General features: G+C 40.7%; 1 protein-coding gene across 1 annotated transcript in view; it reads right to left on the reverse strand.

The window, feature by feature from the left end:
- The window catches only part of kiaa1109 (KIAA1109 ortholog), a 53,694-nt gene that overhangs the window by 11,721 nt on the left and 23,579 nt on the right, over nucleotides 1-18,394 (reverse strand). Inside the window, 31 exon segments of the mRNA XM_046869276.1 lie at nucleotides 14-217; nucleotides 313-511; nucleotides 607-746; nucleotides 852-1,013; nucleotides 2,401-2,593; nucleotides 2,746-2,926; nucleotides 3,007-3,166; nucleotides 3,169-3,209; nucleotides 4,306-4,541; nucleotides 5,240-5,314; nucleotides 5,761-5,848; nucleotides 6,445-6,554; nucleotides 6,639-6,762; nucleotides 6,848-6,978; nucleotides 7,647-7,874; nucleotides 8,087-8,313; nucleotides 8,398-8,457; nucleotides 8,539-8,737; nucleotides 8,827-9,038; nucleotides 10,353-10,521; nucleotides 10,611-10,796; nucleotides 10,980-11,077; nucleotides 11,250-11,355; nucleotides 12,034-12,278; nucleotides 12,416-12,651; nucleotides 13,588-13,794; nucleotides 14,613-14,663; nucleotides 15,722-15,815; nucleotides 15,900-16,145; nucleotides 17,076-17,476; nucleotides 17,478-17,798. Of these exon segments, the coding sequence (XP_046725232.1) occupies nucleotides 14-217; nucleotides 313-511; nucleotides 607-746; nucleotides 852-1,013; nucleotides 2,401-2,593; nucleotides 2,746-2,926; nucleotides 3,007-3,166; nucleotides 3,169-3,209; nucleotides 4,306-4,541; nucleotides 5,240-5,314; nucleotides 5,761-5,848; nucleotides 6,445-6,554; nucleotides 6,639-6,762; nucleotides 6,848-6,978; nucleotides 7,647-7,874; nucleotides 8,087-8,313; nucleotides 8,398-8,457; nucleotides 8,539-8,737; nucleotides 8,827-9,038; nucleotides 10,353-10,521; nucleotides 10,611-10,796; nucleotides 10,980-11,077; nucleotides 11,250-11,355; nucleotides 12,034-12,278; nucleotides 12,416-12,651; nucleotides 13,588-13,794; nucleotides 14,613-14,663; nucleotides 15,722-15,815; nucleotides 15,900-16,145; nucleotides 17,076-17,476; nucleotides 17,478-17,798 (5,330 nt within the window).

Here is an 18,394-nt window from a genome sequence, read left to right on the forward strand (position 1 = left end):
ATTTGTCGCTTACCCAATGGTCCTGGGCCAGGTGACAGTCCGGTCACAGCAGACTTCTGTTTGCCAGCTCCGTACGGATGGAACACAAAGAGAGAGAAATCGGACATGCATGCTGTGAAGCTCAGTCCAGAGGAGTTAGTGGCCGGGGCTGACAAATCCGATTGGCTACTGCTATGTCGAGTCCGCCCCAGAGGGCTACCCAACCCCAAGGATGGACCTGATAAAAGGCACCATTTGTTATGGTTACAATTCACATTGAAAACAGCGACACAAATCTACCAACACCATTAAAGAGCAGCTGGATTCTCCTACCTTTGCTGCCAGGTGCTCTGAGGTTACTGTGCACAGAAGGAGGTGTAGAGGAGGGTGTGTGCTGCATGTCAGCTGGATGGGTGGGGCCAGGAAGTTCCAGCTCACCTCGATTGGAGGAAAAGACAAGGTCCAGAGAAGGCAGCTTCAGCATGCACTCCACTCGAGACATGGGAAGACAGCTGAACCGGATCTGAGAGGGCTAAATAAGAACATACATATTCAAGTGTATAAAAAATGACTAGGTATATCCAGGTGTAATTCTTTGAAGCAACGGTATTTCTTGCTCGTATATACCTGAACTCTGACGTAGACGACCACATCCACAGGGAATGAGGAATACGGAGAGGCGGAGGATGACACCAGAGAGACTTGCGACTCCTCCAGTGGATCCACGGAGTCAAAATGACTGACATCTTCTTCTGGTGCACTCATCGCTAGCCACACAAAATATCACGTACGCATTTTTCTAACATTTGAACAAGATTTTTTTAAACAAACTAAGTATAGGGTGTATTTCTAAAACTTTACAATGTACGTACTTGTATAGTTCCTGCCCACTGGAGTAATGGGGATGGTCTCCAGTGCTTTTTCTAGGAAATCCAACAAGCAAGGACTAATAACCATTTCCTCAGGAAGAGTCTGCAGGGCCACCCATGCATATAGCTTAGCAGTCTTCGTACCAGCACTTGCCTTGCCTTTAGCTACACACAAACACACATTAGGAAATTTTAATAGGAACATATTACTTGCAAAAGCCTGCATGTTTTATATAAACACACACACACACACACACACACACACACACACACACACACACACACACACACACACCATTAAGCAGATTTATGCTTTGTTTCCACAGATCCAGTTATAAATGTAAATGAAAGCAAAAGCCAAGTGATTTAAAGCATACATGCACTCTAAGCACATAGAGCACAGAACTACTGATGCTAAATGCCAAAATAAAGGCAAATGTTACTAAATGTATTTAGCTACTTTAACTGACCAAACCCAGCAGATATTAAAAAAAAATATGATATCAGGCAAGGTATGGATCCCATGCATTTTCATTTAGACAAAATATAGCTTTTGTCTAAAGCAGTGCCATTTCATCCAGAAATAGTGAGGATTAGATTCAATGCCTTACTGAGACACACACACCACAGAACACAAACACTAAGGATGCTCATATCTCAATATCTGAGCCCAATGCGATTCGCATCTCGCTGCATAGTCAACGATACGATACATTAAAAGATACATATGAAGCAGCTATTGATCCAACGTGATACGATTCACCCCTATTACCATGCAGTGCGATCCGATTTCGATTCGATTCAACACAATGCGATTCGATGGAAAAAATGATGCTGTGCAGTTCAATTAGGTACGGACAGTTCGCTTTTAATTCTTCGGTTCAGACAGAGCAAATCATCAATTTACTTAAGAGCCTTCTGCCTTCTAATGCATGACCCTTTCACAAACAGGATCTTTGTAGTGCAAAAAAGAAAAAAGAATGAAATAACACCAGAGGTTCTTTTCCCGTTCTGTCTCCAGGAAGGTGCAGCTCTACCTCTGCCATGTTAATCTGCATTCTATGTGACTACCAGGACACGTCTCGGTAGTGTTGTGATGCGTCATATTCACGTAGCAGCAGCGATGCTGAGAGAACGCGCTTGAGAAACGGTTTAACGAGGAAAATATCAATCTACATATCAAATATTGGTCACAAATTATTGGTCACTTTTGAAATAATTTAAATATAGCGCATCTTCTAATAATCATATGCATTATAATCGATGCATTATATCAATACCGTTTATGCTGATGCGAATCGGTGAATATTTCCATCACTAGCAAACACACATACTGGTCGAGGACATGACCCACGTTTATTAAATAAATAAATAAATAAATAAATAAATAAATAAATAAAAGGGGGGGGAAAGCAGTAAAGGAGAGCCATAAACTGAATGAATAAAATTTGCGGCTTGCTATACCCCAGGCAAACAGGCTGGGCATGAGGACATGCACATGGCCAGCCAGGTGCACACACATAGACAGAAACAAAACAGAAAAGTTGTATACCTGAGGGAAGAGGAGGGGGAGGAGGGGGAGGAGGGGACAGGAGTGTGTTAGTCTTGCCAGGCGCCATGACCACAGGGCCAGGCAGGTCTCTCATACCATACAGCTTGGACTCTTTGGAGAAGGTTCGGGGTAAGGATGAGCCTCGTGAGGTGTTGGGTGAGTCACTCCTTAGGGTCTTGGAGTTGTAATGCAGCTGAAAAGACATGGTTCACGTCTAATGAGCTACAACGTTTAAGATGAATTCAGGCAAAGGCAAAACAAACATGTAAACCTAATTCTTGGTTAAAAGAAGCATTTGCGTCGTAAGTGTCTGTATTAGAGTATTTATGTACTGTGTGCGCCGACCTTAACATCCACTCCAGGAATGTAAAAGATGGTGGTCTCAATATCGCTGCTTTTGCCTTGAAGAGTGGAAGGCACTCTCTTAGCATTCAGCATGCTGGAGCTGGAGGTGAAACTAGGTTGCAGTTTCCGCCTCTTTGGAGGAGATTCCTGATCCAAACTACGCGAGCTTCGATCACAACTTCTAGACAGATGAAGGGTAGGTGCTTAAAAAAAACAGACGCCAACCCTACGTGCCCTCTGCATTATTTGATTCGAATTTACCTTCGCATTGCAATATCCTCATGCTCTAGCACCAGAGTGCTAGGGTGTAACACACACTTGCCGCTGTCAATCTCCACACGTATGTCAAGCTCGAAGTCAATGTTCCTCTCGGTGGACGTAGTCACTGCTCCACGCTGAGTAGGCTTGGCCGGCCACCTTCGCTAAACAGCGCCGCAAATGCCGACGACTTCCTCTGAGATGTCCTGAGAAACACAGATGCAGATTTATTATGTGATGAGAAAGAGTTTCTATTATAGAGAAAACAGTTAGGAAATCACACATAATGCCAAAGGTGATGTGGCAAGTTCAAGTCAGGAGTTTCTTCAATCATTTCTTTCTCTCAACTGCTGAACTGTATGTTGCCGCTAAAGCGCCAATCAAAACAAGTTCAAAACACCATGATTTTTTGGCTTGTACAGTACAGACCAAAAGTTTGGACACACCTTCTCGTTCAAAGAGTTTTCTTTATTTTCATGACTATGAAATTTGTAGAGTCACACTGAAGGCATCAAGGGCTATTTGACCAAGAAGGAGAGTGATGGGGTGCTGCCGCAGATGACCTGGCCTCCACAGTCACCGGACCTGAACCCAATCGAGATGGTTTAGGGGTGAGCTTTTGAAGGCAAAAGGGCCAACAAGTGCCAAGCATCTCTCGGGGAACTCCTTCAAGACCGTTTTCAGGTGACTACCTCTTGAAGCTCATCAAGAGAATGCCAAGAGTGTGCAAAGCAGTAATCAAATCAAAAGGTGGCTACTTTGAAGAACCTAGAATATGACATTTTTCAGTTGTTTCACACTTTGTTATGTATATAATTCCACATGTGTTAATTCATAGTTTTGATGCCTTCAGTGTGAATCTCCAATTTTCATAGTCATGAAAATAAAGAAAACTCTTTAAATGAGAAGGTGTGTCCAAACTTTTGGTCTGTACTGTAAATAAAAGCACTCATAATTAAGAACGAACAACTGATTTACCAAAATATATTCGAGTAAAAAGTAAGATATCTGACTTTGAAATGTAGTGAAGTTAAAGTCTACTCAAATGGAAATAAAGTACTGTACAGTACAGATATGCGAGAAAAAAAGCTTTTTAAGTACAGTAACTAATTACATTTACTTCCCTACTGTCCACCACTGGTTTTTATTCATAAGAAAACCTTATAGCTATAAACATAGTAAAAAAAACTCTCAGCACTATTGCCATGGAGTGTATTTTTGTAATTTTTTTTAAATATATATTTTTTTTATTTAAGTCTAAATTGTATTTAGTTGCATGTATTTCAACTATGTGATGCTCACCCTGGCCGACGGGGGAGGCTGTGTGCTCTCTCGCGATCAAACTCATCATCTTTTTCTGAGTCTTCAGACGAGGAGGTGGACAAGTCGTCACGGCGACTGTCATCAGGCTGGAAGGGAATGCTGGGTGAGAAGACTTCAGGTGTGTTGGGCGCACTGAACACTGAGCATGGTGGACAATGGCGGACAGGATCGTCAACGGTGACAGACAACAAGTCCATCTCTGTCTCCTCCGGGAACTTCAACAACCAGTGAGAGTCAACAGTCAGAGCATCTACTCATCCATTTTTATCTATCCATCTATCTAACAGTCTAAGATGGCTAAGAATTTTGTTAGTATTTTCACTGATCCAGCAAAATCTCCCCAAGCTGTTCTATACGCAAGTGGCCATTAGGCCTGTCTGAGAGGGAACACAACCAGCTACATGGTTCTGTTTGTAATTGGTCATAGGCTTTATTTTTATTTTTAGGCATTTTTTCCTCACTCATAAACATTCATGTTTCAGCACCCTATGACCATATTAATACGTGCTAATACTATACTAAATCTGTTGACCTCTTATAACCAGGTTGGTATCAGAGAATAATCCTGTTCCCAAATCCATGCAGTTTTTGCAACCCAACGGAGGAGAGAGGGATGAAGCAATGAAAAGACAGACAGATGAAAAGAGAGAAATGGTCAAATCGAAGAATGCAGCAATGCACCAAATGTAGAAGACACGATCAACCCCGAAAGAAGAATTAGAATGACACCAGCATTGTGCGCTCGAGAGAGTGGGAGAAAGACGCGTTTCATTTGCGCAGTCGTAACAAGTCAGGCAGAAGTGAACCAGAGGCAAGACCAGATGTGCTGCAGTACCATTTGTACTCTATAGAGATCTTTGATTGGGTTTTTGGCAGATTCGGTTATAAAGCGTTTTCCACAACAAGGCAATACCTTGAAGACAGAGTCATCTGGACTTTGGGGGTGTGGAAGTGGCGTTTGTAGCGTGTCCAGGTTCATGTTACTCATCTTAAACATAAATAAAAGCATGAAAAACCCAAACATTAAACACCGTGTGTAAACCAGTGTTTGTGCGCATGTAAAGGAAGGGTCCTGACCAAAAAAAACAGAAGAACCTCCCTGGACATTACATATGCAATGGGGACTGCTAAATTATTAAAAAGAATTTATCACAAGAGTTAGACAAATGTGTGCATGTGTGTACAAAGAAGTGAATCCTACATATGGAATGGATGAAAAATAACAGTGGAATGATTCACATATTAATTGTTGCAAAGAGCACATCAAGCAAATGGAGATGTTCTTTCAGCACACATAACTATGACAAACACATAACTAATAACATACACACTTGCGAGCTCACACACACACACACACACACACACACACACACACACACACACACACACACACACACACACACACACACACACACAAGCTCGCACACAAACTACCGTGTCGATATTGAAGGTAACCCTTGGCCCTGGTGATGCTGCTTCCACCTTGATATCTGGCAAATCTTCCATGTCACCCAGTCTGGAACTAATAAAAAAGAGACAGACAAATATTAATTTTTTCCTAAACCCACATACTATATATCAGAGGTGCCAAGAAAATTACATAGGCTGGAGTATGATTTTAAAGAGATTTAAGAGATATATTGCCTATTAAAAAACATTATTACCATCATAATGATGTTTTTTTTCATATTCGCTGTTATTGAAATCAAAACATTTACTTGCTTATGAATATGGCTGGTGGGTGAATCTAACAGATAGAATGAAGAAATTATAAATAATAAATATAATATAGCGCTCTCCGTGCAGCGTGCCGTCTCGCGTGTAAAAACAAGCAGCACGTGGCGTCAGTGATTCGCCCTTTACAGGTCACTATCGCAATAACAGCGGACCGGAAGCCGGAAAAGGTATGAAATCAGTATAGAATTTTGCTGATAGTTCCAGCAATCAACTATCGGTGCCTCGGGCTCTATTAATAACTAAGGGAAATGATAGTTTAGTTATGAGAGGAGTAAAAAACATGTATATGGCCCACGGGCCGTAGTTCGAGAACTCCTGCAGTAAATGATCAAAAAAGTTCACCAAGTTCATGTTATATTAAATACAGTAAAGTGTGTGTACCTCTGCCTCTCGATCCTCTTTATGGCTGGTCTACCTGCAGCTGAGATGCTCTTTGACCTGTTGTAACTGGGCTTATATCCCAATCCCCATTTATCCTTCAGAGATGCGGCCTGAAACCGAATAAATTTGTTCATTTACTGGGATCGCATACACACTGAACAAACTGCAATAACTGCTAATGGAGGTGTCCTCACCCTCATGCTGGACCGGCGGAGTTTCTTGCGCACGTCCCGACGGATATCGTTTACTGCAACCGATTCCAACTGTTGGTAGCGCTGGATTTCCTGATTGATCGTTCCCTCGCTTGCTCCCAGTTTCCTTACAGAGAGAAAGCCAGAGCATGTTCATTCAAGCATCAAGATCACTAGTTGGGTTTGACGTATTGATCCTGCAGACGTCTTACTTAAGGTCGTCAATGACTTTAGCTTGCTCATTAAGTTCTCTGATGTCCACCAGGCGCTTGGTGAATTTCCGTCCTCGAGCGTCGATGATCTGATTACCTGTTACAGCCTGTCTGCGTGGGTCAATGGACTCCTGGATAAATAAGAGGATGATCGATATTTAAGTCAGTACAAAAAAAGAGAATCTGCTGCTCTTTCTCGTGCATGCATGCATAAAAAGCGAACCCTCAATAAAACCACAATCCCAGAATAGAACACAATGCTCCGAGTAAGGTGCATGCTGGAGCATTTGTCACACTTATCATACCATAGCACTAAAATCAAAACCTCGGCACACTCCACACACAGACACACACACACACGACTGCTCAAACGTACTCCATTAGCACACCATCAGACTGAAGCATACCCTTTTTGACCTTCTAAGATTGGTAAGAATGGTGCACCAAAATAAGATTGGGTCAGACAAGAAGTCAGATGTCAGACAAGAGTAAAAAGATCCAGAAAAGTCAAACCTGTCCCTACAGCTCCACTGTCTGGACACCTGCAACAGTGCCCATTCAATTTCACTTGAAAACATAATTGAGCTAAAAGTGATTAAAAATCAAAGTGTGGAAAAAAAATATGTCGACTTTAAATGAATCAAATGATTTTAACCAAATGATCATTCCATGTTTTGATCATGTTAATTTTAGTTTTCAAAAAATCTTCAACGCAGATGCAGGGGATAAAGATGCAAAGTCAGACAGGTCAAGAGAAACAGAGAGGAAGCCAGCCAGCTGAGAACGCTATAGTACATACACAGCCCCATGACAGGGGTCTAGGGTGTCTAGTTCTTTGAGCACTGGCAGAAGTAGGCAGTCGAACACTCCTAGACTTGGCACGAGTTATTGAGCTTGCAGAGGAAACGTCCCGATACTCAGTGGGTGACGAAGGTGATAGAGGGGACAGCGTAGGGTTAAGACCCAGAATGCTGTTCACCAGCCGCTTCCTGAATGACAGTCTGGGGCTGGCATCCCCTTCCACACACTGTAAACAATGGCCAAACACACACACACACAGCTAGACCAAAACACACTTCTCACAAAAACATAAATGCATTCAAACATCATGTGAATAGTGCGGACCGAAAACGAATGCAGTGAAACGCAGTTTCCCATTTCATGAGGCAGAAGCGCAAAAACAACTTGCATCGACGCATCGACTAAACTCAGTATATGAGAAACATCCACGTGACTAACCATGTGGATAGTGGGGGAAATGTCATCACTCTCGTCCTCGTCTGAGAGGTCAGCCATGTTTTCCGAGTTCAGGTCCGCGATATCGTCCGCATCCTCTTCGCCGGTCAGCGAGGTGAGCGTGTTCCCCAGAGCGTTGAGGCGCTTGCCAATATTGGGGTCCATGTGCACATCTATCCCACACATCTTCCACAGGACGTTTAGTGTCCACGTTCCTGCACTGTTGCTCTCTGCACAGGAGACGGTTTTCTTTTAGAAAAGCTTAAATGCAAACAATGCTGGAAAAAATACACAATCACCACACCTATGCCCACCTGCAGAGGCTTGGCCTGTAGTTCTTGAGCAAACCTCATATGTGCCGTCAGGAACAACACCTTTTAAAAAAAAAAAAAAAACACAGGGCTCAATCACATCTAGGCATTTGCATTACACTGCATTGCTGTATTGCTACTCACAGGCATTCATGACCAGATCTCCTCTGACTTCAGGTTTCCAGTCATCCCAAGATGTCTCGAAACCCTCAGCGAAACGGATGCAGAAGTTTTTGAAGTGACCTTTACTGACCAGAGACTCAGATGAACACGCTGTGATCAGAGTGCTTTCGATAGTCAAGACCAAGGCTGAGCCAGTGTCAAAATCCAAACTGTGATTGGCCTAAAGGACAGAGGGTTTATTGAGAAAAAAATATGTTCATTTTGTGAACTAAATCTAGATAAAAAATAAAGAATGGAATCTCTGGGTACCGGTGAGGCGCTGGTAATGGGTAAGCAGATGCCCAAGTCATTGACCGTCAGCTGCAGGAAGAGAGTGCTGAATGCCTGGGCACTAGTCTGCTGAATCACTGGTAGTTTGTCAACAACTTCTTTAGTGGCCATGTGGATATCGGAGTTTAGCGCCAGACGCTGCTCCTTCCAGTTATCATATGCTGCTTTATAGTTCAACCAGAACAGCACAGCTGAAACACACACAAACCAAAAGAAATTGCAATCATTCAGAATAGAAGTCCCAAATTAGTTTTTCTGTGAGGGCCACACAGAAAAATTATCCTTTCTTTAGTTGGATCAGGTCGATCTGTAACGAAAACATTACATGGGTCGTAGTGACTCCCAGTATTACTGTGGAGATTTTAATTTGATTTTTATTTTAGATTAGTTTATTTTGTTATGCACTGTACAGACAAATGTGTGTTACTTCTTAAAAACCTATTGAAATGAAAAAATTGACTTACTTATGCATACGGTTGGAGGGTGAATCCAACAAATAATTAGGCAATGTTAATAACTAGAGGTCGACCGATAGTGGATTTCATCCATACCAATAGCTAGGTTGGATTGCATTTGCCAATAACCGATTAATCAAGCAATATTTCTTTAAATGGTACTAAATACTTTCTTTCGGCTTCTCCCGTTAGGGGTCGCCACAGCGGATCCTCCGCACGTTTTGATACTAAATATTATTACAAAATAAAAATACCAGTACTCAATCCTGAAAATGTGCTAAAGAAAATAAATGTAAATATATTAATTACAAAAAATAATTATATTATGAATATATTAGAAATAATAAATATGATATCGCTCTCTTTGAGCAGCGCGCAGTCTCACTTGTAAAAACAAAGCGTACGCGGCATCAGTGATTCGCCTCTAGAGGCCACTATTGTGCCGGAAAATCAAACGGTATGGATTTTATCAGCATGGATAGTTTCAGCAATCAGCTATCGGTATTAAAAACATGTATTTAAAATTCTATTTTCAAAATATGTCTCTGGCATTGTTCAGAGGGCCGTTCTAAATGTGGGGGCGGGTTGTAGTTTGGGAACCCCTGATTTATAAAGTGCTTTTAAAAATATATTTTTTTTCAAGCTGTTACGCACAATTATGAAAAAATTTAAATTTAAGCTACAGGTCTCCAAAAACATTACAGCATTCCAATTTTTGACCGACTTTAGGTAGTGTAGCTAAGAGATACTAAATGTCATCCTTTGACATGTTAATGAGGCTTGGAAAATTGAACAAGGCTGCTTCCGCTGTTCCGTGTGACCTACTTGTACACAGATATACACAGTCAATCAGACATGTTCAGCAAACCGAGGACATTTAACAGAACTGCACCCACAAAGAAAAACAGTAAAAACACAGTGTGCAGTGACACTCTGGCTTTCTTTATATACAGCAGCAAATAGTCATTATTATGCTCAATTGGAAAGCCTGCAGAAATGAGTAGAACTATGAAATATTATATAAGATTCAGAGAATATAGGGAGGGTTACCTCTGTCAAATGCCACTGGCTGAGCAAATACTATTGGACGATTAAGTGTGATAAGCACAGCTTCTTTGTCAGAGCATCCACTGATCTCCTCCTGCAGAGCATTGCGCAGGCCAATCCGAGTACGGAAATATGCGACCTGATGAAAATCGGAGCCTGCCTCCTCATAGACCTAAGACAAAGATCAGTAAACAGGGTGCAATTATCAAACTAATTAATCATATCTGGAGAAACAGTGTGAGGGAAGAAAAGAAAGAGAACCTGGTGTTTAACAATTTGTCCAAGTGCAAGATTCAAATCCACTTGGCATTTTCCAAACAGCTTCAGGTAGCTGCTTCCTGTGGGCGTTGACTTGCACTGAATCCGATTGGACAGCTCCAGCTCGATCAAACCAGTCTCGAAGCGCACAGCTCTCATGGAAGGAGTGGTGGCTGTCATCTGGATTCCCTAGGTTGGTCAAACATTAGGCACGGTTACTCATCAACCTTATCTGCTTGATAATGCACTCTGAGTGCATACAAATACTTGTATGTTGTTCATCATGATCATGTTGACACTTTTTTGGTCCTAAATAAATGGTTTAAAGTGAACAAACTCATTGCTCTACAAGGTTTAGTATATATAAGGTACCTTAAACATTAAATTGAGGGAATAGAGCAGGATCTTAGGTTTGTCTCCATCAGTTGACAAATCGTGTTCATTCCACAAAGGAATGGGCTGTTCAACACCTGCACACACACACACACACACACACACACACACACACACACACACACACACACACACACACACACAGAAGAATAAACACAATACAAGGTTAGCGGCCACATTTGACATTTTATTCAACAATCAATGATTCGTTATGTTTTTTCTGATTATATTCGATTAACTTCTCAGTACCTGAAACTTTCTGGATGACCTCATTGACTTCCTTCATGAAAACCCTCTGAAGGAAAACCAGGTGATTCAGCAGGTCTGTGGTTAAGCTATGCTCAAATGAACCGATCTGACAGATGAGAAACATTGATCACTGACTGCTACAATATATTATGTGATTGATGAACCATACGTGATGCACATATTCTAAGTAAATCAGAACCGTAAGAATGGTGCAAAATATGAGGTGGTATCAAAACATTTCGAGACCAGTTTCGTAACACGCCAACAGATGGCAGCACAAGGCTGCACGCACAGTCGCAGGGAGCACCGACATTCACAAGTCAGTGTGCCAAAAGACATCGTCCTGTGTCACCGAGCTCTCTTCACACGTGAGTTTCTCGCCGAAAACAGCATGGTCTCACTTCGACACATACCCTATCCGCCGGTTTAGGCTCCTGCGGACTTTGCCCTCTTCCTGAAAATGAAATCCGGCTCAAAGGTTGCCGTTTTGACACCATTACGGAAATTCAGTGCGAAGACTTCGGGACACATTTCTGAAGTGGCAGGCACACTGGGAGCACTGTATTGCTGTGCAAGGGTACTATTTTGAAGGTGATAGTACTTTATTTATTGACGTTTACACACTATCTTGTAAACAGAGCTAGTCTCGAATCTTTTTAATACCACCTCGTATCTCCACATAACTTACTTACTACCCCTAGGCATTTTAAAATGCAAGACTCAGATATATAATCATCATAGACATCCTTCCAAACCTGGTCATTTTCAGAGAGAAATTACTCACCTCTGCCACACAGCGCAGGTAGTTGCCCTGAAGGTAACTGCCATGTTGGGTGGGCATGTCATCAGTGGCCCAAGCTGTATCACTGTGACCTTCATGCTCCTGTATAATGTACTCTCCAGACATAGTGACTGGTGGCAGAGTAAGGCTGGCTGATGGGGGCGCAGAAGTCACATCCACTGGAGACAATTTGGACTGGAAACACAGCTTATGGTTGGGAAGCTCAAACGTGAACCTCGTCTGGGCTCCTGCAAACCAAAGCAGAACCGCATTCATATTTTGTCTCGATATAATTTGCAACAAACCTAAATAAGTGTTAAGGAAACAGTAATACATTTAGAACATTCATATGTCTACGCTACACGCCATTGCGCATTGCTCATACCAGTCATCCCATGGCTTTTCATTCTGCCCATCTTGTACTCTGCCTTCAGTGAGGGCAGAAGGGCAGCACCAATAATGATGCCATCGATCATAGCGCTGAACTTCAGCACAATTGGTTTCTTCTCCAGTCCTTCAGGCAGCTGGGGATACTCGGTGGCCTCCACTGGGGTTTGGTTAATACTTGAAGCTTTATCAGATGGCTGTGGAGTGGGTGTGTCCTCTCTATTTGGGGGTAAGCTGTAATCAATATAATACAATTTAGTATTAGACATATAATAATATAATATAGAGCAAAGATGCAGAGAATTAATAATATTGTACATAATTAAAGTTGATGAATTAGACTAGACAGTAGGGGTGTAATCGTACACGCATCCGTGCTAAACTTTTCAGTTCGGTTATAGTAATAGTAATTACTAATAATAACAGTTATAGTTAAAATCCAAGTTTCCTCAGGAACGTATTAAGTGGCGGACCACATGTCTGTTTAGTCTCTGTTTGCACTTTAAATGCAGTGTCATTGTTTTTTTTTTTTTATATTAATAAACTTGAGAACATACACAACTCCAGGGGTATATAAAAAAAAAATTAGCAGTGTCATCATGGCAACTCACTCCGCACTGGAAATACGATTTGTTTTGTGCATGCATGAAACTGCCACTTCCTGGTTATTGCTAACACTAGCGCTATGGATTTTTTCTGTTTGCATTTTAAGTCCAGCTTCAGGAATTTCTCTTAAAAGGAGAAAATCCTGACAATTCCACATATCAAGGGAGTGAATGAATGAAGGATGGAAGGAATGAAGACATTTGTAAAGTCTGCTGAAATAAGTAGATCATATATTTACAAAAATTTTAAATGTAAAACACAAACACACACACTTATACACACATATTTTACACAATAAATAATAAAGGTAAACAAATGTTAACTAATTACATTTATTTAATTTTATTTAATCTATTTAATTTGCCCCAATTGAATCAATCTAATAAAAATATATTGCATTAATTAGATTTATTATTTTTATGATTTTAGATTTATAATTTTATGTTTTGCATTTCTTCCGCCTAAACTTAAAAACCGAGGTACGTAACAAAACGTGAATTTTGTTTATACAGTCTGCGGTGAAACAGAGGAAAAGTAAATGTTTTCATAGTGCTTTTAACTCACGGGTTAGAAGGTTGTCGGATAAGGTCTGAGATCTGCTTGGAGAGCTGGTGCGAGCTGCGGACCATCATGCTATGTAGTGTGGCAGGGTGTTGTGGGATATTGATCATGATGGTGCCCACTTTAAACACAGCAGCATTATTGGTTTTTAGCCCACGCTGAGCGCTGTAGAGAGCCTGAGACTTAGCAATGTTGCATTTCACCACAGTCCTGAAACAACAAAAGCATCAATAATTAGTGATTAGCGTTGTATACTTTTTTAGCCAGTGCTTGTTTAGCTTAACAGACAGATCTATTTCTTTTTTTTTCTTTCCAAAATGTATGAGATATTACAACTGGCCATGAAGCAAATGAGAAAAGACACGGGGAGAACACGCAGGTTTTTACACAGTCCCTGAGGTGTGATGGAAAATCATTGGTTAGTACAGAATGATGAAAACAAGTGTGAAGGTTAAAACATTCCATGCAATTTCTCCTTTCAGCTAAAGTGCAAGATTTACCAAGCAATTGGAACTCTATTAAAATATTATCCAGTGCTGGAAAACATTATCCAAATTACATGCAAAATAAGTCCTGCACCCAAATGCCCCAGTTTTGCAAATCTGGAGTGGAGACACAGTCATACCATATATTTAGTAAATGCATTTGCTGACACAAAGTGATGCCAATTCCAAAACCATATAACCATTACATTGCAAGACAGGATTTATAAAAACAAAAAGTCATAGCCTGTGTATTTCTAGACACATATACAGTACATTAGTAAAAACCCTGTTGTTCAAAATTGAAAAAGTCAACATTTCACATATCTTGTGTGAATTTCCTGTCCTTTACAGTTAAATTCTCACAAAAACTGCTAATCCATGTTCTATGTGACACGGGGTATACATTTTACCCATTCTAGTTCAGAACCCTGGCATGAGCTATTTTGTCAGGCAGACAGAATAAATTGAAGCAATGAAGTTATGTCTGTATGAACGGCTATGGGAGGGACAGACAATAGATACAGAGGAACTTAGGAAACGTACAGAAACTCTTGCTTGGCTGTGCTGGTAGGGGAGGTTGGGAAATCCTCCAGTCTGCCAGTGAGAGAGGCAGAAAAACAGAAGACAACAAGAAGACAACAGAAACAGTACAAAGAAAGAGAGAAAGAAAGAGAGAAAGAGAGAAAGAGAGAAAGAAAGAAAGAAAGAAAGAAAGAAAGAAAGAAAGAAAGAAAGAAAGAAAGAAAGAAAGAAAGAAAGAAAAAAAGAACGTGAGTGTCCTCACAAGTAATTCAACAATAACCAGACAAGATAAACAAATCAGTCATAATTAAAAAAAAAAAAAAAAAAAAAAAAAAAAACAGGGTTTCTGCAGGTTTCACCAAGTCAATTTTTAAACTTTTTAAGACAATTAAAAATGAAATTTAATATATGACATCAAAACTAAAAAATAAAAACACACAAATACTTTGTAAGCAACTTATTTTACATCTGTGGTACAATCCAAGAAAGATTAGCACTAATATCAGAAAGCTGATTGGCTGTTTCATGTTGGTCTCATTTGTAGTCTTAATATAGCAAATTATATTTGAACTGGTTTAAAAAAAAAAAAAACCATTCTAAAGTGCAGTGGCAGCATTTCAATGAGCGTTAGAGACAGCGTTACATGGACATTGGAAAAGTAAGACGTGTTTAAAATTATTTAAGTCCTATAACAGCGAATTAAAAGAATTTTTAAGGCCTAAAATTTAGATTTTTAAAATGTCAATTTAAGACCTTTTAAGACCCTGCGGAAACCCCGAAAATAACTAAAGATAAGCTATATAAAAATTATACTATGAAAATATGGCATTATAGCATATAAAATCATGACAAATAATAGAAAATCTATTTAAACTATTTTTTAAATATAAACTAAGAACGTAATTGGCAGAAAAGTAAAGTGTAATAAGTATGAAGTTGCTGAACAGTTGAAATGTCAACTGTAATGAATTGGAGGCAGAGTCATACAGAATTAGATCAGGTTTAAAGATTCATTAGGAAAGGATTTATACTGTACACATTAGCAGGTAAAACAAATGCTAGCAGTTCAAAAGTCAAAGATTTGGGGTTTGAGGAGAAAATAGTGGTGGAAATCTGTAACTTATACTGACTGGATGTCTGGTGAAACGCCCTCCAAAAGCACAATGTTCACTCCACCAATATGGGCTGATGCACACGTTTCTGTCATCTTCTGATGAAGAATATCTAAAAAGAGGAAAAGATATTTCAAAGTGTTTGTGGAGTAAATATTGTGCACAGCCACTTATTCAATGTTACTTGTTCAATTACCCTTCATTTTCTCCTTCAGTGTGAAGCTGCCATGTATTTTCTTTAGCTCTGCCTCCATGGTCAATCCTCCAATGTCTGCCTCCAGGTGTGTGCGATTCACCATGCCTACGCCAAACACTATCAGTGTCACATGCTGAGGCTCGGAGCTCACCAAGCTCCGCCTACGACCCGCTCGGTTTGGCGGAGACTCAGTCTCTGACTCAAACACAGACCGGCATGGAGGCTCTGCTGGGCTCCTCCCACCATCTGATAAGAAGGAAAAGCAAGAGGGGAAAAAAATGATTAATTTAAATTAAATAAATACAAAAACAAAAAAACTCAGTTATTTGAATCATTAAAAATTGGACTACCAATCTCACAATCGAATCTTTGCAGAGCTGTTATGAAACAAGGATCATGCCATTCTGGTTACATGGGGGTGCCCAATGTCTGATTTCATATAAAACTACTGTTTTTCTCCCAATAAGTAAATTTGCAGCTAATTATGATAATGCTGTCAATAAAAACATTTTTTTTTAATGTTTTTATGTACACCGATGTTGATGTACTTTAGCAGTGAGACGCAGCATGTGAAATGCAAATCCTGTCTGCATCCTGTTGTACATCGTGGGTTATAAACGATATGAGGAATCATTAAACAAATATTTTTCCACATTGCCTTTTATTTGACAATTTGGGGAAAAAAAGTAAAAAGGCCATCTTCTCCAAACTTATTTAAAGATTGCACAGGAAAGACAGATCCAATCGGTTATCCAGATAGAGAAGTCAATGGATGGTGCCAAGTGTAAACACGTCGTGTCCTGCTTGATCGGATCATGGTGATCGCATGTTAATGCCAAGTGTATACGCAGCCTGTCACTGTTGGTTTCTGTGTGCTGTGTGTGAAAGAAAATTTTATGTCTTATCCAGTTGCTCACTACCTCTAGTCCCCCAGCTCCAAACACACACACACACACACACACACACACACACACACACACACACACACACACACACACACACACACACACACACACACACGCTATTGGCAAGGCTTGACTATTCTGATTTGACTATGTAAATCCTTAGTCTGGGACACCCCTAATGTCCCTTTATAATATTAAAGATACGTAATTTGAACCCAAACCTACAACGAGTGGCCAAAAAGGAGGCAGATGCAAAAGTGCGTTCTTTTACCTGACAATGCGTTGTCCTGGTTCTTCTCCAAAATCCCTGTAGGGTCGGAGATGAGCGAGTAGAAGTTGAGCAGTTTGTACATATTCTGCCAGCATTCGGCTGATGGCTCGCTTTGCTCCGACACTGTAATGGAGTCCGAGTCATCCATCTGAATGGTCACGTGATCGGCGGCATCGCGTGACCCCTTGCGTGAGACCCGTGACGTTCGTCTCTCCGACCTGGCCAGGGAGCTTCTGCCACGGGGCTCTCGGTTTCTGGTCAACGTGTCTGTGGCCGACCCCGTGACATTCCTTTTGCTCTTCTGCGTGCCAATTCGAGTGGCACCGTTCAGACTGCCCCGGGAGCTGCGGCTGAAGTCTGAGGAGCGGAAATGCCCATGAGGGCGCGCCTTGAACGCGGGTGGGTGACGCCGAGCCAGCGGTGTAGCGGCTCAGCTTGATGTCAGTCTGCGTGGCTTTAATATTGTTAATCATGGTGCTGAACTGGTGGATAAGGCGCACCAGGGCCATGTCTACGTGTTGACGGATGGCCTGACACGCCAGTGTAAAGTGACAGTGGACGCTGGCTTGTGGTCGTCGACTCAGCTCATGAAAGGAAAGTGCACTGGCCGACGAGGCCCACGTCGATGACATGCACTTCTCCAGAACCACCGCATTCAAGCTGAATGTCTCAATCATTAGGGCTGGCTTGAATTCCAGGGGAGGGAGGTTCACAGTTCCCTGCCTGTTACAAAAAACACACACATACACAAAATGTATTTTAACCAGTGCTGGGCAATATAGCTAAAATTTATTGCCATGATGTTTTTTCAAAGGCATATATCAGGAATCACTTTTTATGTAAATGTGACCTATAAATTACTAAACACAGTTCTCACACTCCTGCAGTTCTCAGGCACTTGATTTAAATTTGGGATCGACAAAATCCATTTGATTAAAAAGGGATAAAAACAAAAAAGTATGCGTATAAAATAACCTTTTCATTGCATCATTTAGATTTATGAATCCGCTAAAAATAAACATTTAAATGTCAATGCAAAACAATCCAAACTAGATTTCACCCATAGTAATAAATGTTTCCTGTATGAATAATAATGTGAAAGTCATATCTAAGTTTCCAGTTTTCACCACTAACCTGAACCATTCTGGGCATAACAACTAGGGGTGTGCGATATTACCAAAAAAATTATATCAACATTTTTTTTTTACAAATAACGATGATCAGTCGATATTTTGCTGTGTGTTATTGTGCTGTTACCTTAAGAACTACAGCTGGCTCCGACGATTTTTTATATTTTATATGATATGTGGTGGTCAGTT

The sequence above is a fragment of the Silurus meridionalis genome, chromosome 2, assembly GCF_014805685.1.
Source record: "Silurus meridionalis isolate SWU-2019-XX chromosome 2, ASM1480568v1, whole genome shotgun sequence".
Taxonomy (NCBI): domain Eukaryota; kingdom Metazoa; phylum Chordata; class Actinopteri; order Siluriformes; family Siluridae; genus Silurus; species Silurus meridionalis.